This window comes from Acipenser ruthenus, chromosome 21, assembly GCF_902713425.1.
Source record: "Acipenser ruthenus chromosome 21, fAciRut3.2 maternal haplotype, whole genome shotgun sequence".
Taxonomy (NCBI): domain Eukaryota; kingdom Metazoa; phylum Chordata; class Actinopteri; order Acipenseriformes; family Acipenseridae; genus Acipenser; species Acipenser ruthenus.
Genome location: NC_081209.1, coordinates 5,618,226 through 5,642,507, shown reverse-complemented (window position 1 = coordinate 5,642,507; position 24,282 = coordinate 5,618,226). Strand labels below are relative to the sequence as shown.

Here is a 24,282-nt window from a genome sequence, read left to right as displayed (position 1 = left end):
ACAGGCTGACATTTCTGTTAGCATATGAGGACCAGCAGACCAAATAATACAGTTTTAGCTACATCAACATACATAGGAGCTTTTAAATAGTTCCCCAAAAAACTATAATATAAAGGCTATTGCTTTTGACTGTGTGACAAGTCGGAATTACGTCATCTGCAATATTATTTGAAAAGGTGTACCTCCTTAACAGATCGTCAAACCTTTCACCTGTCATTCTGAAATACCTCAAATATTTTTCAAATATATATTAATTGCTCACCTGCTGCATTTGCGTGGTAACTTTCCTTTAGCTGCACTACAGTGTGTTTCCGTGTTGCTGTCTTGTTGAGAGTGGCTTGTAGTTGTGTGCCCATGTAATCTTCTATATGTTCTGTTATTGATGCAGGCATCTAATGGTTTCATTACACGGCTTTACACAGGTCTGATCCATTCCGTGGTGGCAAGAACATTGCGAGTCACCCTGTCTGAACGCCATGTGTGTTCTGTAAATACAACTCGAGTTACAGTAAACAGGAACTGCATTTGAACTTCATTTCTAACTAATGGCAATTACAGTTTCACCCGGCATGGTTTTCATTTATTGTAACAAGCTTGTGTTTGTTTGTCCTTGGTACAGTACATGTTTCCCTGAATTGAGAACAGTCTTTCCCAGGTTCAGTGTATTTTGTGAAGTAACTTTGTCAGCCTTTCAAGCAGCTACTGAAGTATGCAGCTGCTGTTTTTTAGCAATGTTCATTGTGCAAGTCGGTTGAGCAGTATACACGTCAGCAATTTTGCTGTGAGAAACAATGAAAACTGCTTGAAAATGTCACATTCAGCTGACAGATAAACGCTGCGTGGATGTTGCCTGGTGTTTCACGGTCTTGTTATCCAGCTGGAGCACACCTAATAGAAGGGATCGTGATCCAACAGCAGTCACCATGATTCAGCACTGGAGTATTGTACACCATGCCAACAGAAGGATTTCTGTTTTATTTAGGATGACCTCACCCCGGCCAAGCCTGCTGAATTACTCCCACGACACTGTCATAAACTCACCGCTGCAGAAGCCGATGGACCTCAAACAGCTAAAACAGCGGGCTGCAGCCATCCCTCCCATTGTAAGTGTTTAAAAAAAGAAATAACCAGGTAAAAACACGGCCAGGTGAGGTGAAGTAACCTTATTAACAGTGGGGGTCTCAGACTAGAAACAGACATAGGCAGCAGTACACAACCACATGTAGAGACCAAAATCACATACTATATTATTCCACAATAAACCACAGCGAATGACCAATACATTAATACTGGTCATCAGCTGAAATCCAATCAGCAACATGCACATCTGAGTCAGAAAAAATAGAAGGGAAACTGGGGGGAAAATAAACAAACAAACACTTGTGTTTTTACTTTTCTTCCATTTTTATGAAGTAGCAGTTTGGCTCAGATTCATTGTTAAAAAGTAACTTGGTTGTTTTGGGTTGGGTATTAAAGAACACGCCCCATAAGCTACTGTATGAAGCTCTGAAAACCATTAGCTGAACATCACATGATAACCAGCTTCAGACTGACAGGCAGGTATTGTATGTATATTATTCTTATTGTCTAAGCAACCGGCCCCTGAAGATGAGAATGCAGTAATATTGTTTTGCAATCTCTGCTCCTCTGTAGTACTCTTGTTTGTTTCTGGCGGATGGTATAAGTGAAGCCAGGTGCGGTGGCAGCATTGCTGTAGGACTAATTCAAACTGGAGGTTAGAGCTTCAGTTGCTTGTGCCGCTGGGATTAAGCAGCCCCTTTACGATGCTGGAGTTTGAAGTAATTGGGGTCAGATTGGCTTTCTGCAGCGCTAGCGTTTGAGCTTTTTTCTTCTGTGTTTCGCTAGATGTCCGAGGTGTCCCTTCAGGGAACGCCCCGCAGCGGGAAGCCTCAGGCTCCTCACCATGCCTTGGCCCTATACCAGCAACAAATTACAATGGTGCATGAATCTGTGCAGGAGAATAAGGCAGCGATAAAACAGCAGCAGCAGCAGCAGCAGCAGCAGCAGCAACAGCAACAGGCTGAAAGAGAGAAGCAGCTGAGCAGCAGCCCTCGGATCAAAACCAGGAGCCCTGCAGCCCCCAGCGACAGAGAAGGTAATAAGCACTCCCCTTCCCTGTTCTCATAACCCTTTACCCTACTTCACACAACAAAATAAATACGGTACTTTTTTTTTTTTAGATTGCAGGTGCTGAAGGGCAGATAACAGTAGTAGGCTTTCTCCTTTTGTATTTTTTTTACAGGGGTTTAAAAGTCCTTCTTGGTCCTAAGGCTGATATTGAACAAGCTCTCTGTTTCTGTAGTTTTTGCCATGTGTCATATATTGTAGATATTCCAGCTGCTTGGTTACGCCTTCCAATTTAATCAGTCGTTTTGTGTTTTTTTTATGCCTATAAAATACCGTTCTGTTTGTTTATTTAGCCATTCATTATGCAGTGGTTTTCATTTTTTTTGTGCCTATTTTCTATTAATAAAGGGGATTTATTTTGTAACTCAGCCTTGCAGGCAGTTTTGGTGTGTTACTCTCCACGCAAAGGCCAGTGCGTTGCCAGTTGATGTAGCCGCAGCACCCTCACTGAATTAGGCCAGAAGAGATTGGTTTCACTTCCAGTTTACAACGTGACAAGTTTGTTTCTCTCTGAAATAAAACCTCAGGCTCTGGGGGGTTGTGCTTTTCTGCTGGCATTGTGGTGCTTTCACACACAAAGTGCACTGAATTCACTAATGGGGAAACTGTGTTAGGTTCTAGGTATTTGGAGTCACTGTACAAAAATAATCTTGTGCGCAAATAATATCTCTTCTGGACGTAACAGGAAGAGTGTGGTTTATTTTATTGTTTTGTTTACTTTCTTATTGGTTACAGCCTCTCAACTAGCAACCTGCAGCACTGTGAGCAGCTGGCTCTTAAGAGCACAGTGACATTTCTGTTGCTGATTTCTGAGTAAATGAACCCTAATGATGATCTTTGAACAAGCCGTTTCGTTGAGGGTTTCCTGTTTACTCTTCATGATAAATAATAGCGTATTGATTGAGCCCAATCATAACATGTGAAGCTGTGTATGTGTATTGAAATCGTCTGTTGTACATGGACTGCAGTTCCAGTGTATTCACCAGCAAGCATTGTACTTCTTACTAGAGTGAAGACAAACTCCCTTATAAATGACTTGTATTTGAAGTAAAAGACCTAACTTTCCATTCATGTTGGAATTTCTCATTGCTTCCAAATATTTGATATAAACACATTATGTGAATAAATGGCCTAAGTTTCCTTTTTAACTTGTGTTTACTTTTTACTGGTGTCTTGAATTTACCGTACTGAGCAAAAAAAAAAAAACAAAAAACTGTGGTTAGTGTAAAAATATATATATATATATTTTTGACTTGTTAAAATGAAAATTTTGAAAACTAGGAATGAAAGGGTCAGTATTGTTTTTTCAGAAGGGCGTTGTCAAACACTAATGATTGGTTGTGGCTGGAATGTAATTTGTGACCCACACGTATGCATATTGAAGAGGAAGCTTGTGTCTGTGTCCCTTACAGAAATCAATGAGAACGAGAGATGGCTGCAGACTCTGCTACATGGATTGCGTAGGTTATTCTTTACACCTTTTATGTATTGCGAAAGCAAAACTAATTCGCAAGTTTCAAATTCGTAAACCCCTTGTGTGTGGAGAGAAATGCCTAACCTTTAACCTGCTAGAACTGTTGTGTGTGTGTGTGTGATACACCTCGGCACTGGTCAGAGCATGGTTGACCAAGGAAACGCACACCTTTTTATTGAGCTAGAATTGACCAATTTAAGAAGCTAGTGCTTAATGTGATCTAGTATACAGTAGTGCATCATTTAGATTATATTCAGTTACAAGCGTTTTGACTCCGATGTCTTTTTCAATGTCGTCAGTATTCAAAGGAGTTTTGATTCGTATACTTTTATCACTGGGTGATGTGGACTCCCCCACCAAATGATAAAGTGTGAAGGATCTCTTAATGGACCCATTAAGAGCAATGTGAATATGCTGATTTGGCACATATCAGACGTTATTAACCTCACAAGTGTGTTTGGCGCTAGTTACTGTAAGCAAGGAGAAGCTCATTTCAACATTGAAGATATTTAAAAATACATCGGAGTCAAAGCGCTTGTTATTGAATGTATTTACATTTCTTTCAGTATTTCTAAATTACAGTATTCAGCAACGACATCAGTAATGGACATTTGATACAGCTGCTTCAGCCGTTGATCTAGTCATGTGGTTAATCGCATGCCACTGATGAGGTAAACAGTCCATATCACAAAAGAATTTGAAAGAAATCATCTTATTGTCTTGATGTTTATATCAATTTAATCTGTGCATTCCCCACATGCAATCTGCCCTCCCACTGATAGACAGAAGTGCAGTGTTGTAGCTACCCTCTCTCTAGGGAGCAGTCAGTCCAGACTACCCAAAGGGAGATGCAGTTTAGAGCTCCTAAATACTCCAGTATCAGAACCTAAAGCCCCAGCTTCCTGCCCTTGACCATGTACTGGGCACACAGACTTGTGTTGTGTTACAATTCATATGTTAATGTTAAGGAACTGTTGGATACCTGCCAAGCAATCGTAGTAAAGGACCTGTAGGCTTTCGGTTTGGTTTTGGAAGTTCGGAATTATAGATTGTTTTTCAGCTAGTAAATAAGAGAGTTAACCTGTTCATTCCTTGAATTGCGTAGCGGTCATGATTTTATCCATGTTTGACTCCAAAAGGTGTTGCAGCTGAACGCCATTCTGTTTGGCACTGAATTAAATCAAAATTCTAGTATTGACATTAAAAACATTTATTTTTTAAATACATAAATAAATACAGAACTACTAATAATGTTGTTTTCATTTTAAATGAGTCCAGTACTGACTCTCTGCTATTCTCTCTGTCCTCCAGATAAACAATCTGCCTACTCTCCAGAAGGGAGGAAGCAGAGTGGGGAGCAGGATTTGAGGCCTACCAACCTGTCTAGGCCCACATTGTCGCCATACCAGCATTCTCCAAGAGAGATGCCCAAAACCTCCTCTCACCCTGAGCCTCACCTATTGCATTACAACCAAGGTGAGTCCTAGAGCCATATATCATTTAGCTAAGTTTATGCTTTTAGTGTAAAGTAATTAATTTTCACAAACGCCTTTTATTTGAACAGCCTGTGGTAACCTGTAAGGATGTCTTTATTGCACGTCCATAACTATTAAACACTGAGGGGTAGATGTGCTAAGATGGGCTAGTCGCAGCGCAAACATACTGCAATTTGCATTTTCGTTGCGACACTTGGCAAAGTAAACATTTTGTCATATATACTAAGAAAAAAATATGTTAATGAAGAGAGCCGCAATATACGAAGCTGAGTTGTGGTTTGCTGCAGCAGAGGGTGCCCAAAGGATAATGGCTATACATGCAAGGTTGCAAGAATCCAAATAACATTTTTTTTTTTTTTTTTTTTAAGTGTAAACATCCTCTGTACAATGCAATCAGTTCTGTCTTTATTTTACCTGTTTTAATACTGTGTGTGTGTGTGTGTGTGTGTGTGTGTGTGTATATATATATATATATATATATATATATATATATATATATATATATACAGACGTGCTCAAATTTGTTGGTACCCCTCCACAAAACAATTTTCTCTGAAATAACTTGAAACTGACAAAAGTAATTGGCATCCACCATTGTTTATTCCATATTTAATAGAAATCAGACTTTGCTTTTGATTTTTTATTCAACATAATATTGTAAATAAGAAAACAAATGAAAATGGCATGGACAAAAATGATGGGACCGCTAACCTAATATTTTGTTGCACAACCTTTAGAGGCAATCACTGCAATCAAACGTTTTCTGTAGCTCTCAATGAGACTTCTGCACCTGTTAACAGGTAGTTTGGCCCACTCTTCCTGAGCAAACAGCTCCAGCTGTCTCAGGTTTGATGGGTGCCTTCTCCAGACTGCAAGTTTCAGCTCTTTCCATAGATGTTCGATAGGATTCAGATCAGGACTCACAGAAGGCCACTTCAGAATAGTCCAATGTTTTGTTCTTATCCATTCTTGGGTGCTTTTAGCTGTGTGTTTTGGGTCATTATCCTGTTGGAGGACCCATGACCTGCGACTGAGACAGAGCTTTCTGACACTGGGCAGTACGTTTCGCTCCAGAATGCCTTGATAGTCTTGAGATTTCATTGTGCCCTGCACAGATTCAAGGCACCCTGTGCCAGGCGCAGCAAAGCAGCCCCAAAACATAACCGAGCCACCTCCATGTTTCACTGTAGGTATGGTGTTCTTTTCTTTGAAAGCTTCATTTTCTCGTCTGTGAACATAGAGCTGATGTGACTTGCCAAAAAGCTCCAGTTTTGACTCATCTGTCCAAAGGACATTCTCCCAGAAGGATTGTGGCTTGTCAATATGCATTTTAGCAAATTCCAGTCTGGCTTTTTTATGTTTTTCTTTCAAAAGTGGAGTCCTCCTGGGTCTTCTTCCATGGAGCCCACTTTCGCTCAAAAAGCAACGGATGGTGTGATCAGAAACTGACGTACCTTCACCTTGGAGTTCAGCTTGTATCTCTTTGGCAGTTATCCTTGGTTCTTTTTCTACCATTCGCACTATCCTTCTGTTCACTCTGGGGTCGATTTTCCTCTTGCGGCCGTGCCCAGGGAGGTTGGCTACAGTTCCATGGACCTTAAACTTCTTAATAATATTTGCAACTGTTGTCACAGGAACATCAAGCTGCTTGGAGATGGTCTTGTAGCCTTTACCTTTACCATGCTTGTCTATTATTTTCTTTCTGATCTCCTCAGACAACTCTCTCCTTTGCTTTCTCTGGTCCATGTTCAGTGTGGTGCACACAATGATACCAAACAGCACAGTGACTACTTTTCTCCATTTAAATAGGCTGAATGACTGATTACAAGATTGGAGACATGTGTGATACTAATTAAAGAAACGAATTAGTTTGAAATATCACTATAATCCAATTATTTATTATCTTTTCTAAGGGGTACCAACAAATGTGTCCAGGCCATTTTAGAATATCTTTGTAGAATAAACAATAATTCATCTCTCTTCACAGCTTCTTTGCTTTATTCTATGACATACCAAAGGCATGCAAGTATACATGATAAAATAGCTTTTAATTTCATCACTTTTCAGGAGGAATGAAGCATTATTTCAATGAGCTGTAAGGGTACCAACAAATTTGAGCACGTCTGTGTATGTATATATATATATATATATATATATATATATATATTGTAAGGTAGTGTAGTCCTGGGGGAATGGGACTACATCTCCCAGAGGGAAAAACCTTAGTTTGGTTAATTGTTTTATTTAATTGGTTTATTGTTAATGATCCCCTGCACCTGATAGTAATTGAGAATTGTGACCAGGTGCAGGGTATATAAGAGGTGCAGTCAGTCTGCACAGGGCTGCTGTCTAGAAGGAGACAGGTAGAGTGTTCTGTGTCCAAGCAGCCACTGGAAAAAGTAAGGGTTTTGAAAAAATACAGTGTGTATTTGTTTTGTGTTGTGGGGAAACGGCTTAGCCGTCCCACTTTATAGTCAGGGTGTTCCTGAGGTTTAGTTAGCGCTCCGAAGGAGCTAGGTGTTGTTTTGTGTTTGTTTATTTTTTGTTGTGTGAATTAAAAATAGCGCGTCAGCGCATAAAAACCCCATTTCTGTGTGTTGGGTCTATTTTTAAAGGGGCAACGAACCCGAGTGGGTGAGATCTTTTACATTTGGTGGCAGCGTGTGTGGGCGCCCCTAGAGACCCAGAAATGGATATTGATTTAAAGGCATTGATCGAACAGATCAATAGGAATACTGCTGCTATGCAAGAGAGCAACAGGAAGTGGAGAGCAGAGAGGGGGCTCCCGGATCCGGAGCCTACAGAGATAGAGCTCATGTTCCAGAGATGGGTGGAAAGTGCACGGGAGCCTGGTGTGCCGGAAGCACCGCTGTCTCCTGAGCAGGACAAGGAGGACCTGTTGCTGTCCCGAGAGCCAGAAGGGGTGGAGCTGCAGTCTCGAGAGCCAGAGGGGCTGGAGCTGCCGGAGCCGGAGCCAAACAGGCTGGTGCTGCTGCTCCAAAAGTGGGAGCAGGCAAGAGAGGCACCGCTGGCTGCAGCCCTAGAGGGGGTGGAGCTACCATCCCGAGAGCCAGAGGGGGTGGAGCTGTCACAGGAACCACCGGATGCAGTCAAGGGGGAGGAGGTGAGCAACCCACCTCCAACAGAGCCTCAGCAACAGGCCGAGGGAGACACTCCGCCACTTTCAAGTGCGGTCCCGTGCTCCAGCTACATGGACACCAGTCCGGAATGCCCCGACCTCCCTCCACTCGACCTTATGCCCAGGTCGCAGCTCTGCCAGGCACAATTGGGTGCACGGTCCCCAGCTCCGCTCCTCCCGGAACCTGAGACGTCACGCCGTGGGCGTCAGACGTCGCGTGCGCTCCCCCTTCCTTCCACTTTGTTCCCCTCAGGGTCCCAGACGTCGCTGTGCCGGTCCCGAGCGACTCACTTCTGCCTGTCACAGCTCACTCCCGGTCAAAGGCCTGCGTTTCGGTCACCCAGGACAAGCCGTCCTGGTCCCTTCTGGCTGGTGCGTGGTCCCTTCCTGAGTGTGCCGGAGGAAGGACCGACCCACCCTCAAGCACGCCTGTGGAAGAGGCTGAAGACCAAAGACTTGGGACTTGAGGGTGGGTGGGCTTTTAAGGGTGGGGGGGGGGAGATGGCCGTTAAATGGCCGGAGTCTTGTAAAGACAAGGGGGAGGAAGTGTAAGGTAGTGTAGTCCTGGGGGAATGGGACTACATCTCCCAGAGGGAAAAACCTTAGTTTGGTTAATTGTTTTATTTAATTGGTTTATTGTTAATGATCCCCTGCACCTGATAGTAATTGAGAATTGTGACCAGGTGCAGGGTATATAAGAGGTGCAGTCAGTCTGCACAGGGCTGCTGTCTAGAAGGAGACAGGTAGAGTGTTCTGTGTCCAAGCAGCCACTGGAAAAAGTAAGGGTTTTGAAAAAATACAGTGTGTATTTGTTTTGTGTTGTGGGGAAACGGCTTAGCCGTCCCACTTTATAGTCAGGGTGTTCCTGAGGTTTAGTTAGCGCTCCGAAGGAGCTAGGTGTTGTTTTGTGTTTGTTTATTTTTTGTTGTGTGAATTAAAAATAGCGCGTCAGCGCATAAAAACCCCATTTCTGTGTGTTGGGTCTATTTTTAAAGGGGCAACGAACCCGAGTGGGTGAGATCTTTTACAATATATATATATATATATATATATATATATATATATATATATATATATATATATATATGAAAGGCAGTTTAATCCCATCAGATTCTATAGTTAAGCTTTTCATAATCATACAGTAGCCCCTCGCTAAACCGGACATGGTTGTCCGACATAAGGAGGTGTTCTTGGGTTTAAAAACAATACAATCAGTTTTCAAATTGACCAACTTGGAAAATCAGGCCCTTAGTTTTTCTTGTGTGTAGGGGATGTAGGCCTTCTGCAGTAAACTAAAGGTTATCAGTGTATTTTGTAGTTTCTGGAGAAACACAGAGTACAGGTAATGATTAGTATTTCACAATGTTTTTGCGATAGAAATGGAAAGAAAAAAAACAGTGTCTCTTCTAGCTGCACAAGTGCCGTGTCATGAAGGCCCTTCTGGGGATTCCAGAGATCTTTACAGAGCACTGTTACCTGGCAACACCAAAAGCCTTCAGCAAGGGTAAAGGGTTTGGATGAATACATTTTTATGAAGTGGCCTGTGTTCCCAGCTTCAGTCAGTAACAGTATAACTAGTAATGTGTTTCATTGCGAAATCATAGCAGTGTGACGCAGATCTCATAATGGGTCGATCTTGGATTTCACTGCAGAGAACTGGGTTCAGATTGAGTTTCATTCCAGCCCCGAGACAGTTGGGTCTTACTATAAAATGATTACCATACTGGTGGAACCTGCTCCCAGATACGATGATAAGATGACGAGTCTTTATTGCTATGTTGACAAAGTAAAAAGAAATGCACGTGAATTTTCATATTCGTGATTATTATTGTTAGCGTTGTTTTTAATGCTGTCGTTTTTGTTGCCGTTTCCAGGTTATCAGACTGCGGCTCACCACATGCCAATAAACTTGCAGCAGGACAGCGGTGGACTGGCGGCAGTCAGACCCCTCCAAATCCCCAACCCCCCTCCGCTCATCTCGTCAACCAAGCCCCCCGGCATGCTGGAGAGGCCGGGGGGCTCCATCACACAAGTAAGGACCACCCTTAGAAAAGTTTACAGTTCTACCATGCTTGTCCCATGATTGTACTATGCATTTACCATAGTTTGCCATGTTGTTGTTGGTTTTTTTAATACGCTTTTCCATGCTTACCTATGCTTTGCCATGCTTTTCAAGGTGCTATATTACACATTGCTATGCTTTCACTATGATAAACTTTTTATAAGGGCAGTCTGACCATTGATTTCTAAAATGTACTGTAATCAATAGACTTGTATATTAACTCATGCATAGGTCACTAGCTCCATAGGGGGTACTGTACTATATTGTACTTTTTTTTTTAGGGCACACCCGTTCAGCTTCACAGTTCGGCTTATGTCTCTGAACATGGAAAGGACTCTGCAGGTTCGCTCACCCTGGGGATGCCCTGGATGGATCACAAAAAAACGGGTAGGAATCTCTTTGTAACAGATTGGGGAACTATTGAATACTGCACATCTTGTACTGTTCATCGTCATGATTTCTCAGTGATTTTCAGCAGTCTATAGTGCGTGCATCCATCTAGATCACACCACACTAGAAACACAGTTAGGGAGACTTCATTGCAGTCCTGTTTGCGTCCTATTGCAGTGCTTCGTTCAGTGTTCCTGGTTTTACTGATGCGTTTGCTTTGCTTGTTTTCCATTCCCTGCAGTGAAACAGGAGCAGCTTTCTCCTCGCAGTCAAACGATCCAGGTGGAGAGCATGCTTACCCAAGAGAGCACCATTATCAGGGGTGAGTCAGAACTCTCTTGTGAAACTAATGAACTCTGTATGATACACAGGTGTGATGCAACCAGCCTCGCTGCAACATCCTCTTTTAATCTTAAACTGCAGCCAAAGAAATACATGGTGTACTTCAGGAAGCAGCATTGTTACAAAACGCAATAAAATAAAATGATGGTTTAGTTTACCTAATTCTTAAACGGAATCCCAAGTGTTGTTTCCAGTTTGTGTTCCTAATCGTGGGGTCAGGAAGGCATACTCCTGTCAAACCCTAAAGAATGAAAACTGCTTCCTGTAGACACAACAAGCCATTTCCATTAACCTGAAATTGTCTTAAGCTGCAGCCGGCAGCCATTCTCCACTGTTTCATCTCTGTTGAAATCATTCGGCCTCTTAAATGCCTATTGCGTACCAGAAGGTGACGGTAGAATGTCGTTGCAGGGTCCTCCATCTCTGCAGTGCAAGGGGGCAGCATTACCAAGGGAATCCCCGGCAACAGAATCCCTCAGGAGGCACCAATGACCTACAGAGGGTCCATCACTCAGGTTAGTCTGAGAACATCTTCTGTAAGCATTGCACAGCATTTCTAAGCAGGTGGAGTGGATTGGTTTAATACCTGCCAATAAATACTCCTGAAAGGCAGTATGAGCACACCCCTAATAAACACACACAGACACAGTGCTTTGCTTTTTAAAGCGTGGTTCAGTGGTTTGCTCAGATTGAAAGGGTTTGCAACATTCTACTGAATAAATTCTTTTTCTTTGTTTTCTTGAAGGGCACTCCGGCAGAGGTCCTGTACAAAGGTACCATCGCAAGGATAATAACTGAAGACAGTCCCAACCGAACAGAGCGAGCTAGAGAGGAGGCCTCGAGTAAAGGACACGTCATCTACGAGGGAAAGATCGGCCACATACTGTCCTACGATGGTACGGGAGCTGGAGGGAGCTTCTTGCTTGGAAGCTTCACGTTGAATATTTGGAACAAAGTTGTTTTTCTTGAGTTCTTGATTGGTGGCAGGAATGAAGGCTGCATACACTACATGGGCATTTATTACAATATATTATTCCACTCCTGTAGGCTGTGGTGACATGGTACCGACACCTCAAATGTGTATCAAAATGTTATAATACAGTGTAGTGTCAGCCCAAAGCAGAAAACACATGCTCTCTGTCATATTTAATGTAAAATATTGTATGATTACGACTAATAAGTGTCTAACTTGTATTGCAAAAAACAAATATCACGCAATTACTAGTTAAAAACCTCACGACAAATGCAATATTTGCTTCATCAGTGATCTACAAAGCCAACAAGCAAAATCCATTGCATTTCTATTAAGAGCAAGATGCGTTACACACTCAAAATGGTGATTCACGTTGACTTAACAGGAACAGCATTCTCTCTAATATGTGGCAGGAAATAGTTCACTGACCGCAGAGTTGTACACATCCTGGGGGACAGGGCTTCCGTGCCCAATAACGCTCCTTCCATTTGCTTACCACCAGGACAGTGCCTTTCACCAGAGAGAGCGCTCCTGAAACTGCATGCAAGCGAGTTAGCCTGCCAGAAACGGAGCTGACTCAAGTGAAATACTGCTTTGTGTCGGCTACAACGTACTGTAAAACATTCCGAAGCATTTTGGGAATGCAAGGGCTGGATCGGATCATTCCTTAAAAATGCACGGACAAAACCTGCTAATACAGGGAGTGTCAAAGAATCGAACATCATTCCAGGCTTTTATATACTTTCCAGCCTATAAAAAAAAGAAAAATCCATGAGGTTTATTGTATGTTGACTTAAAACCTTTAAGAGTCAGTTTTATTACAAGCTTAATTTAGTATTGCAGAATAGCTTTGTTTTATTGCTATCCATTATTGCAGGATAATCTGAGAAAATCATTAACCAACCTTACATCTTGTATGAGCAGATACTTTCCATCCAAAAGCATGGCTGTGGAACACATCTGCCTATTATTGCCTGATTTTTTGTCATATAAAATGGCGAGACTTTTTTTTTTGTTTTACTGCCACCCTCCTATCAGTGGATGTCCTTATAGTCATCACATTACACAACTAAACTCGACAACCACGGTCCTCGCCCTACAAACACTGTTTGCTCAGATGATGTTTGTACAGTCTTGTTCGGGAGTGGGGGGGAACAAGCACATAAGCCTGATGTTTGCTGATCACTTGTCTAGGAGAGTAATGTACCCCAGTCTGAAATGCTCCAGTCTGAAATGCAAGAGATAAATGTCAGGAGTCCATTGTTGCATAATGTACAAACATGAAGCGCGTCCAGTTTGTAATGCCGCAGCCATTTTTTGATTAGATGCTTGATTGGATGGATAATGGATTGTGTTTGTACTTCAGAACCATTTAATCAGAACCTGAGAGCTACTGTATGCACTGAAGGACAAACTCAAACAATACTGAATGGCATTGCATTTATCTTGAGTGTGCACCCTTCAGATCGCTAAAGCAGTGCACTGTAAACAAGCCCATTTTCAGCATTTCATGTCAAACTGTTGCTATAATAAAAGTTCCTACCGTATGTTCCTATTGGGCAATACAAAAAATTGCCTGTTTTTTTTTTTTATTTTACCACTTTGCCAATGATGTACCCACGCTAGAAGGATGCATTAGGACCTAGCCTGTCCCAAAGACACTGTAAAAATGATCTCTGCTGGGGGTTGAGATTTTTCAAAGTGTAAAGCTCTTTTTTAATACTGATGATAGACTGTAACAATAAAACAGAAGGTGAGCTTCAAGAAACAAGTGGTACAGTATGCTGTTTTATGTTATGCTGCATGTACATTTTCAGCTTCTCCTGCAGTACTCTGTTTGAGTTGCTATTGTAGGGTATGACTGTGTGTTGTTTGGGTCCAGGTGCTGGCCAGAACTCTAAAGAGGAAAGCAGGGGGCCGAGCGCCCCCCCCGAGGCGACGGGAATGAAGCGCTCCTATGACATGATGGAAGGAGGAATCTCCAGAGGGTTACCTGTACGGGACTCCCTGTCTGTCAACTGTGAAGGTATGAGCGGGACTAGTCAGCCTGAGCATTCGTCTTACTCTCTGCGTTGGTTTTCTATATTTGCTCTATACTGTTTTCATAGCATTTGCCTGGGTGATGCATTGACACCTGCTGTAAATTTAAAAAAAAGGAAGATTTATAAGCTCTTTCATTCTTTAATTTTTTTTTTGAAAGGAAAAAGACCCCTGATCATTTTACAAAACCAAACAAATGATATAATTAAGAGGGACATTTACATAGGCAAAGTTTCTGTTAGGTCTCTTAAATCGTAATTTTCTAGGTGTTAATGAAGGACTGTAGAAGTCTGTGATTGGATGATGGGTGGTGTTGAGTGATAGCGTTTTCTTTGTGCTCAGGGCTGATTGGTCGAGCCATGCCACAGGACAGACACAGTCCTCACCACTACAAGGATGCGCATCACATCCGGGGATCAATCTCACAAGGTACAGTACAGTGTGTGAGCGTGGACACAACGGAGCACGGCTCGCTCATTTACTGTACTGACTCTCGGGCTGATCATCGCCACAGTATCTATAATATCATTTCAGTATCAGCAACTGAAATGATATTATAGTTTGTTTTTTGTGAACGTACATCTTGGCACATTTTGTTCCTTTTACATATGATCACATTATGACTAGCGTATGGCATGTTTTAAACACATAGGAAAACAGCAGGTGCACAAAGCGCCGTAATTCAGTAACAATGGCTAAACTCCTTATGTTCTTTCTTTTGAGAATGAGTTTGCTTTTAAACATCCAATAAGCCGTATAAAACAAAGCCGTCCAGTGCTTCCTGTGCTGACAGGCTGACTGCTCTTGCAGGTATACCTCGCCACATGGAGCCCATGGAGGATTATCTCCGAAGAGACGGCAAACAATTAAAGAGAGAGAACACTCCTCCCCGAGGCCCGCCCCCTGAGGCTCTCAAAGGAAGGCACGAAGTTGCCACGGTGAAGGAGCCTGGCAGGTCCATTCACGAGATCCCGCGAGAGGAGATGCGGCACATTCCAGAGGTTTCCATAGCGACAAAGCCTGCCAAAGAGGGATCCATTACCCAGGTGAGTGCTTATCACTTTGGTCACTGGAGTCGCACTCAGCTGGTTTAACAGTTAATGACCGGCCGTTTCCGTACAAGTCTCACTTGAGGAGAAGCTTTACTGTACCTGTTTTGTCTTCATTTCCACTCCCTACTGATTCCTTATTAACTGCAATCTCATTGAGATGCAATGTATTGTTTATGCAAGTGGAGAGGTAGCAGGCAGAACAATAACTACACACATGCAATACATAAAATTACAACAATGCATTAATAAAAAATATACCTTTCAATACATAGAAGGCTAATCCTGGAAGAATGTAAACAGTAAACGGACAAATCGTAAAGCAGGTGCTATCTATATATTTTTTTTCTTTTTTAAACTCTAGGGCACCCCAATGAAGCACGACAGCGGTTCCAGTAAAAGGCACGATGTGCGTTCGATCATCGGGAACCCATCGCGGTACCACCCGATGCAGCACCACCTGGAGATGCTGCAGGACGCGCGGGCACGCTATGAGGAGAGCCTCAAGGGCCGGCCCAGCGCGGTGGTCAGCACCCCGGGCTCCATCTCCCGCGGCTCCCCGGTCATCATCACTGAGCCAGGCAAGGCCCACCACAGCCCCCTGGCCTATGAGGACCACAAGGCCGCACACAGGGCCACATTCGCTGGGCAGCCCCACCGCTGCTCTCCTGTATCGTCAAGGGAATCCGCAGCCAGGCAGCACGAGAGTAAGGCTTCATTATTCATCTTCAGTGGGGAACTGAGCAAGATATGGGCCTTTTGACACAATACAGCAGGCCTGGGAAGGATAATTCCAGAGACCACTGAAGATAATGCCTCTCGAATAAGGAGACCAGTAAACTAATATACTATCATGTGTATCCAAGCCCATTTATTTATATATATATATATATATATATATATATATATATATATATATATATATATATAATTTTTTTTTTTTTTTTTTTTTTTTTTTCATTATCAGACAAAGAAACTATTTAATTTATCCTTGGGTAGTCTTTTTGTAAAGTGCTGAAATGGTAAAAAAAAGACCATTTCCAATTAAGAGTTTTGAGAATCTAACCATAAATGTTGAAAACCTTTCAGTTAACAGCTGTTTACCATTTAAACATAAAGTATATTGTTTACTTGTATTTAAATGTTTGCTTATATTTACCTACAGTATAACAGTGCTTCTATATAGTGCATACACACATACTGTATGCAGTGTGTCTGTTTGGGGGTGTCATGACGCTCTGCTCTCTGTCCGTCTGTCTCCAGGCAGTGGGATGAGTTCAGGGAAGGCTCAGTCTCAGGAGAGGAAGTCCACGCCCACACCAAGGGAGGTGAGCGCCACCAAGTCCCCCCACACCGGCGTCCAGGACCACCACCCCTCGCTGGCCTCCTACGAGCAGCTGCTGCGGGGCGTGGGTGCGGCCGAGCTGTACCGCGGGCAGATCCCCCTGACCTTCGACCCTGCCTCCCTGCCCAGGGGCATCCCAATGGAACCAGGTATTGTGCTAAGGGAACCAAGCGGAACCTACAAAACAACTGCCTATATGCCTGGGTGTCACAAAAAACATGTACATTAAGCATTGAAAGTGATTTGAGTTTAGTAAGTTTCTTTTAATATTTATATTTCTCCATGAGATGCAAGCCATTCTTTCTTGTCTTTTCACAGCCTACTACCTTCCTCGGCACCTCGCCCCCAACCACGCATATGGGCACCCCTACCCCCCCTACCTGATCCGTGGGTTCCCCGAGACGGCCGCACTGGAGAACAGACAGACCATCCTCAACGATTACATCACCTCCCAGCAGATGCACCACGCCGCAGCCGCTGCCATGGCCCAGAGGGCCGACCTGCTGCGTGGGCTGTCGCCTCGGGAACAGGCCCTGGCTCTCTCCTACTCTGCAGGCCCGCGGGGTACGTACAGCTTTCCCTGCCTCCCACCTCTGGGGTTGGCAGTAATTGGTGTACACAGTGTGGACTGAGTCATTTTCTGGAATCCATAGGCTCATTTACTGGAGCGTGTGGAATGGTGTTGGGGGGATTTCCTGGCAACAGTTTTTCATGGGCTGTGTAATACAGAATAGCACTTGTAAAGCATACTTAAACACATGCTCACCACAAGGCACTTAAACAATAATAAAACCCAGACCTGACACTGAAGGAATGTAAGGATCTAACTGGTTTTTACAGTGGTATCGCTCAAAATGAATCATCCTGTGTGTGTCTTGGTAATTTCCAAATGGGAACAATTGGTGTCCAACACCATGCGTAGATTTCACTTGCCAGGATTGTAAGCATGTACACCTGGTCTGTTTTGCAGGGATCATTGACCTGTCTCAAGTTCCACACTTGCCTGTCCTGGTGCAGTCTAGTGCTGGTGCATCAGCGCCCCCTATGGATCGGATCACGTACATCCCTGGAGCGCCCTCTGCCTACGGGAGTAGGCCTTACAACACCTCCCCGATCTCACCAGGTGAATATATATTGCTCTACATTCCACTCCGATTACCTGCATGATATTACACCTGCCCATAGTGTTTCGCTCCAGCTTAAAGTTAATTGAACCAGATCCTTTACAAGATAGTGAGGCAGGGCCTCAGCAGCAACACATCTCAGAAGAAATCATATACATATTTTAGATATTGATTTTTATTATTACTTATTCATTTATTTATTTTTTAATTCAGGTGGGCCATCTCACATGACCAAAATGCCCGGGACACCTTCGTCAGAGCGGGAACGAGAACGGGAAAGAGAGCGAGAGCGGGAGAGAGACAGGGACAGAGAGAGGGAGAGAGACAGGGAGAGGGAGAGGGAGAAAGAGAGGGAGAGAGACAGGGACAGGGAGAGAGACAGGGACAGGGAGAGGGAGAAGCCTACTCCGTCTGCTGCCAACGAGAAGCATGCCCCCATCTGGAGACCCGGTGAGAGTTGGCTTTATTTATCACTTTATTTACCTCTGGATACAGAAAAATCAAGGATCACATAAAAGCATTATAGTTCGATTTTTATGGTAGACAACATTTAAATTCCTACAATTAGCAGGCAACACAGAGGAACACCACCAGGTCTAGTCCTGAGCATGTGGTGTGTTTTCATGTGTCAGTGAGTTGCTCTTTTTGCCAGCTGAGGCGTGACATCCAGTGTCGTTTGTTTCCTTTCTTTCCTGCAGGCACAGAGCAGAGCAGCGGCAGCAGCAGCAGCAGCCACCCCCCCACACATTCCTACAGCCTCCAGCACTCCCCGGTCTCCCCGCGCACCCAGGACAACATCCAGCAGAGACCCAGCGTGCTGCACAAGACGCTCCCCCTGCCCACCAGCGAGTCCACCACACCCTCCGTGCTCAGGTGAGCTGTACAGAAAAACAATGAGGAGGGAGCTACATGCTGGAACAGGGACTAGTGTTTATACTTGCAATAGTGAATTTGTTGCACTCAAAACCACTTGCTCGGGTTTTGAATGTCTGGGCGTTTGGCCAGTCAGACAGGCCCCTACACTGGTAGCTGACGTCAGAAAGTTTCCACTGTGGGTTCCACCCACCACCCACCGGCTTGACCGCTCGTTTTTGATAATGATGTTGTGTGCCTCTGTGCCAGGTGCTGACATCATGTTGTCTCTGCTTGCTTGCTTACTAGGTTTAAAGCAGACCAGGCCTATTCTGCTTCAGTGTTTATTTATTTATTTATTTATTTATTTATTTATTTCCTAGGAGATTTTCCCAGAAACATTGATCTTGATTTAATTTTCAAGTAAACTACGCGATTGTAGTGCAATAACACAACTAAATGTTTACTAGTTAGCTGTAAACTGACCGAGAAGTTTCCACATGTAAAGGTGGCAGCCTTATTCATTCTGAGAGTTTTAACTTCATTATTGTTTTTTTTGTTTTCAGGTCCATGTCTTCAGCAGGCTCCCCAGCAGGCCGATACACTGGGTATAACCCCCAGCTTCAGAGACCCATCAGCTCAGCAGAGACTTACCAGTCGGGCATGGACCCTGCCAACGTGCCCAAAGGGGACTTAGGGAGGGGGCATGAAGGAGGCAAGGCAGAGCGCCACCACAACAGGGCGAGCAGCAACATCATGATGCCAAAGCACTCCCAAGAGCACGCAGCCTTACCCGCCAAAACTGAGCCCAGGGCATTGATTGCCACACTGGGCGCGGGCTACAACAGCCAGTACCAACTGCAACAGGGTCGAAACCATCATGTACTACCCAACCAGCACCTGCACACCCTGCCCTCCTCGGACCCGGCCGCCAACGAGCACCCCAGTAGGGACAATACTCAAAACAAAGCCGTTTCGGTTCAGGAACAGGAGCTCCGAGCACTCGGTAAGACCACCATGACTGCGGCCAACTTCATAAACGCAATTATCATGCGTCAAATTCCTTGCGATAAGGGGAAGCGAGAGAGAGGCTCGCTCGCTGCCAGCTCCGCTTGTGATGGTAAGATGCTCGGGAACAAGGGGTTCCAGTTTGTGGCCTATTGCACGTTGTGGTGGTTGGCATTATCAAATCAGTGATGTATACTTTTTTTTTTTTTCTTTTTATATATTTATTGTTGTAATCATTTGTGGGTTTGTTTATTTGTTTGTTTGTTTTTAAAAACAATTTATGGGCTGGTGGGTGTTTTTTTTTTGTTGTTTTTTTTTTAAGACAATGATTTTTTTGGCCGGGTGTTGAGCTTTGGTAGATCTCAGTTTTATTAGTGGCCTCTGTGTGTGGTATGGTCGATTTTTAATTAAAGTGAGATGTGCAAGAATTTTGAATTATTCTCAAATGGAGACTCCTATGGCAAACTGCAGAACCAGTGGAAAGCACTGTTAAGCCATCACTGTGCTGGAAAAATGCCAGACTGGAGAGACAATGCATTTGTAATGTATAGATATAACAGGGTTATATTTACAACGATGAGGGACAGTGCGTAGCTGTGATCTCACGGTGCTGTCAGTTGGATTATTTACGTCTCAATCTATCTACATCCAGCTACAATTCAGTAGTAAGCTTGCTTTACATTTTTTAATAGTTTCCCACTGTGCTATGTTAATTAGAGCATCAGTACTCTCTGTAATTTAGGAAATGTACAGCATTTTGCATTTCAAGAGAGGGGTGGAGGTTATTGGTGGGATTATTTCTGCTCCTACTGTATCTGAAATCCTATTGGAGACTGCAAAGCTTTCACATGTAGAGATTAGAGGGCACTAGAGGTTAATCTGCTGTTTTAATACAGTGATCACTCACCCATAATTCCCCAGTTAAAACCCACACCAGAACGAAAGTGAACTGCGAGCACTGGGATCTGAACTGTGGAGCGGATGCTGGTTATCAAGATCAATGATGAGAATGTCGTTCGTAATAACCTGTGTTGCGTAACGCTCTTTCACTGCAAAAGTAGAAAACTAGCTGGACAGAATGTATTGGCTTATACAATAGGGCTAGATTGACCATACATTTAACCAAGAGGAATAGTCGTCAGCAGGGCTCTGCTTTCCAATCTGTAGCACAGCAGGTTCATTTGGACACATGGCCTGCCCAAGGTTGAGTTTAAATGTGTTTATTTAAAATGTGTCTCGTGGAAAAACGATGCTTTGTTTCCAGGCTGTTTCTCAGGAATACAGGGCAACCACATTTTTATGTTCGATCTTGAACACACAGTTGAAGGCTTTAGATTAAGGACAATCCATGTTGCCACATCAAGTGTCAAAGTAGACACATGCGCATGAAGGTGGTCTTTAAATGTAGATTTTAAAAGGGCTTTGAACCAGATTTAAATTGCATGTCTTTCGGTCTTTATAATGCTCAATTCATTTATCTAGGATAACATGAAAAAAGTGTATCTCATTCCCAGAGAAATCTTGACAAAAACCTAGACAAACAGCTCTAATTATACAATTGTGGTTAAGCCACTTCTAAACGCTTTGTAGAGCCAATTTCATGGATGCAGTGTATAGAGAAGCAAAAACAGAACAGAATTTTTTAAATCTCCTCCTGAGGTTTAGTAAAGAAGGAATGAACCACGTTTCTCATACAGACCACTGTTAAAGCTGATATTTGCATTTCCTGAAGCTTTCGGTTGGGTTGTTTTTTAAAGCTACTTTTAAGCTGTACTGATTGCTGTTCAGATTTTGCCTTTTAGTATGTTGTCACTGGGGGGGTAAAACCTGTGTACAGTATCTGTGCATTGTAGGTGCATGTTTCCTGTGGCATACGGGCCCACCCCAGCTTTCTGCCTAGTTACTTGCATGTTAAAGCCTTTTTTTTCTTTTCTTTTTTATACTATATATAGTTTTTTGCTATGATCAATGTGCTGCTGGTAGTCAGTAGTTGATGCTTACTGTATATTGTTGACTTGCATGTTTATTGCAAGCAGGGTACATATTATATGGTTAAGTCTTATTATATGGGTACTACCTGTATATGAGAATTTTTTTCAGTGAAAACTACATTTGCAACCACCACAGTATATTACAGTTTTGTTTTTCTGTGACCTTTGCATTTTGTTTAACTTGGTGTTTAAAAATAATCTAGTGATACGGCCTGAATTAAACTTCTAACAATGATGTAGCCTTTACAAGATAGCATTACTGTATGTATTTAATTCCGGCCGAGGTGGGGGATTAGAAGGATATTTCAGTAGTCCAGGTAGCGCTGAATCTGCTGTGAATGGAGATCTTCTCCATGTTACGCAAGTGAAGAGAGAAGCTGGTTTAGTCAGATGCATGACCAAGGATGATCCTTCATCACATGCAAAAAGGCTGGCTTGAAATCAAAGGGTGCAGTTGTGTATTTTGTATTTACTTCTATTATGTGTATTGAGGTCCCTGTCAGTGCTTGTTATTGTGTGCATCAGCTGTTTCCAAAGCAGTCCCCATTCTTTCAAACTGAATGATGCTGAACAAACCCTCAATACTGGCCCAGGTGGTTGCCACATAGGCAGGTATGATCACTGAAACTGGACACTACAAAAAATTTTTTTTAAAAAAGTGGACTAACACAGTGTCTCGCCCCGAAACACTTGCCTATAACCTCAACAATAAAAGTACACATTTCAATAAGCAAATCCGCGTAGAGGGTTATTTTGTGTAGAGATACATGATCAGCAATGAGCATGTAATAAATAGAAGTAAGCTTTGCCTTTTAAATGGTGCCTGACTTCCCCTACTGTCTCATTAATGAGAACACAAGCACACACAGGTACATTATGTATAAGATGCGTTACCTTCTGAAGGCACTCTGGTTATTTCATCAAGGTGCTGTGTACATGTAGATGATTGAGTTTGTAGCTTTTCTATATTCAGGTTAAGCATGGAAAAAGTGCTTCTGAGTCATTCATCAAACTCTGAAACCATAAGGAGACTCACTAACAAAAATAACTTAAATGGAGCCAACAGGTTGTACCTTTGGCCCCAAAGACCTTTTGAGATTACCCCCCTCCCAAGAAACTATTTTCCAGTACTCCAGCACAGCACTTTGAACCAGGCCTGCAGTACAGAATCCATGACTGCTTGATACAGTACAGCAGTACATGTGCAGAGTGTTTGAAAGGCCAGTGTTGCTAATGAATAAAACAGGTGGCATGATGACTCTGTATGTAGTGCTTTGTGTCGGTTTAACAGGTGCACCGGGCGACTGTAGCTCAGATAGTTTTTGTAATAGTATGTTCACCTGGACTTTTTTTTGTGTTCACATTTCTGATGAATTAGAATACAAGGCAAACTTACTTAAGTCCTTGATTCCATTTTGACATGCCCAAGAGTTTGAAGTAAAACGTATGTGTGCTCTTCCGTTTGCAAATGTGCTGTACACAGTAGCTGCTCCTTAGAAATACTCCCTATAAAGAAAAATGAAGGAAACTCCCCCAAGCAACTGAAAGAAATGATGCTGTTTATTATTGTGGAAAACAGAGTTCAGACTGGTCAGATTATGGGTTGGTTATTTCTTTTCAAACTTTGTAAATCTGGCCCTAAGAGCCTCTTGTGTGTATCCTTGCTCAGTTCTTGTCGTCTTGTGAAACTGAACCTCGCTGGCTGAACACATCTTGTTTTTTGTTTTGTTCTCCAGTTCAACAGAAGATGTCTTCGGAGTCCCATCTCCAGCATTTCCGCACTGTACCTGAAGGGTACCAGTCACCAGGTCACCCCACACAGCAACAGCAGCCCTCCTCCTTCAAAGGGCATCAGAGAGTCGTCACCCTGGCTCAGCACATCAACGTAGGTGTTAACGTTGTTAGTATGGGGGGGGGGTATGAAATATTCAAGAAGTAGGAAAGATTCTATAGTAAGTTTGGGGTATATTGTCATGTTGTAGCTCAATAGCTTCTTAACTAAAGGCACTCTTACTGGTTAAAATAGGTGCTCACTTACAAGATGAAGACGATTGCCTTGGTTGTTAATCACTTATGTTTTTGCAACATGATATCTGTATATAAAGGATGAAATTAATTAAGTAATTGGACCAATTAAGCAATTTAGGGTGCAGCTGGAACAAAAACCAGGAGGGACACCAGCCCTCCAGGACCAGGATTGGTATAAAGTATACCCCATGAAAGTGAAAAGAGAATCACAAGGCCACCTGGAAATAACAAAGACACACAGGAGCTGATTCCAGCACCCCATGAGGGTTAAATACCCATAACCATGACCTTTATATAATAACACTGTACTGTTACAAGAGCTATAGAGCTTGCATTATGAGATCATGTACTCTGGATCTATACACGTCTCCAATGTTAATGGATAAGGATCAAGGGATGGATGGATGTATTATTGCTGTCTCTTCTGAACGAAATGTTTGAATAGTTAATAACAATCATAATTGCCTTGTGTGTCCTGACAGGAGGTGATCACGCAGGACTACACCCGTCAGTACCCCCAGCAGCTGAACTCCCAGCCCCAGCAGCAGGGCTACCCCTTCCAGAGCTCCCCAGTGCTGGACCTGAGACGCACCCCCAGTGAGCAGCTCTCCCAGCAGCAGCAGGAGCCTGGCCAGAGTGCCCGCTACACTCCGGATGGGGCAGGCATGGACAGGGGCCGTGACAGGTAGGGCAGCTTTGAAAACTATAGCTCAGCACAGGACCAAGCATGTGCAACCCTTCAAGCATCGGCACCAGATTCCAAATTAATGACAGCATGCCTTAGTCAAAGAGACTAGCGTGCAGTACTGGAAGAAAATCGC

General features: G+C 43.2%; 1 protein-coding gene across 10 annotated transcripts in view; it reads left to right on the top strand.

The window, feature by feature from the left end:
- LOC117428496 (nuclear receptor corepressor 2-like) overlaps positions 1-24,282 on the top strand; it is a 132,814-nt gene that overhangs the window by 98,672 nt on the left and 9,860 nt on the right. For 7 of the 10 annotated variants that reach the window (XM_058994562.1, XM_058994561.1, XM_058994557.1 and 4 more), the window contains exons 21-41: positions 983-1,103; positions 1,867-2,116; positions 3,561-3,608; positions 4,934-5,098; positions 10,132-10,289; positions 10,601-10,706; positions 10,951-11,031; positions 11,463-11,566; positions 11,797-11,947; positions 13,907-14,050; positions 14,407-14,493; positions 14,875-15,110; positions 15,478-15,820; positions 16,377-16,607; positions 16,777-17,022; positions 17,429-17,581; positions 17,796-18,032; positions 18,281-18,455; positions 19,001-19,554; positions 23,170-23,318; positions 23,944-24,146. In XM_058994562.1, coding sequence (XP_058850545.1) covers positions 983-1,103; positions 1,867-2,116; positions 3,561-3,608; positions 4,934-5,098; positions 10,132-10,289; positions 10,601-10,706; positions 10,951-11,031; positions 11,463-11,566; positions 11,797-11,947; positions 13,907-14,050; positions 14,407-14,493; positions 14,875-15,110; positions 15,478-15,820; positions 16,377-16,607; positions 16,777-17,022; positions 17,429-17,581; positions 17,796-18,032; positions 18,281-18,455; positions 19,001-19,554; positions 23,170-23,318; positions 23,944-24,146 — 3,942 coding nt within the window. The remainder of the gene's footprint in view (positions 1-982; positions 1,104-1,866; positions 2,117-3,560; positions 3,609-4,933; positions 5,099-10,131; positions 10,290-10,600; positions 10,707-10,950; positions 11,032-11,462; positions 11,567-11,796; positions 11,948-13,906; positions 14,051-14,406; positions 14,494-14,874; positions 15,111-15,477; positions 15,821-16,376; positions 16,608-16,776; positions 17,023-17,428; positions 17,582-17,795; positions 18,033-18,280; positions 18,456-19,000; positions 19,555-23,169; positions 23,319-23,943; positions 24,147-24,282) is intronic. The other 3 variants (XM_058994559.1, XM_058994558.1, XM_058994563.1) reach the window with 3 other exon arrangements.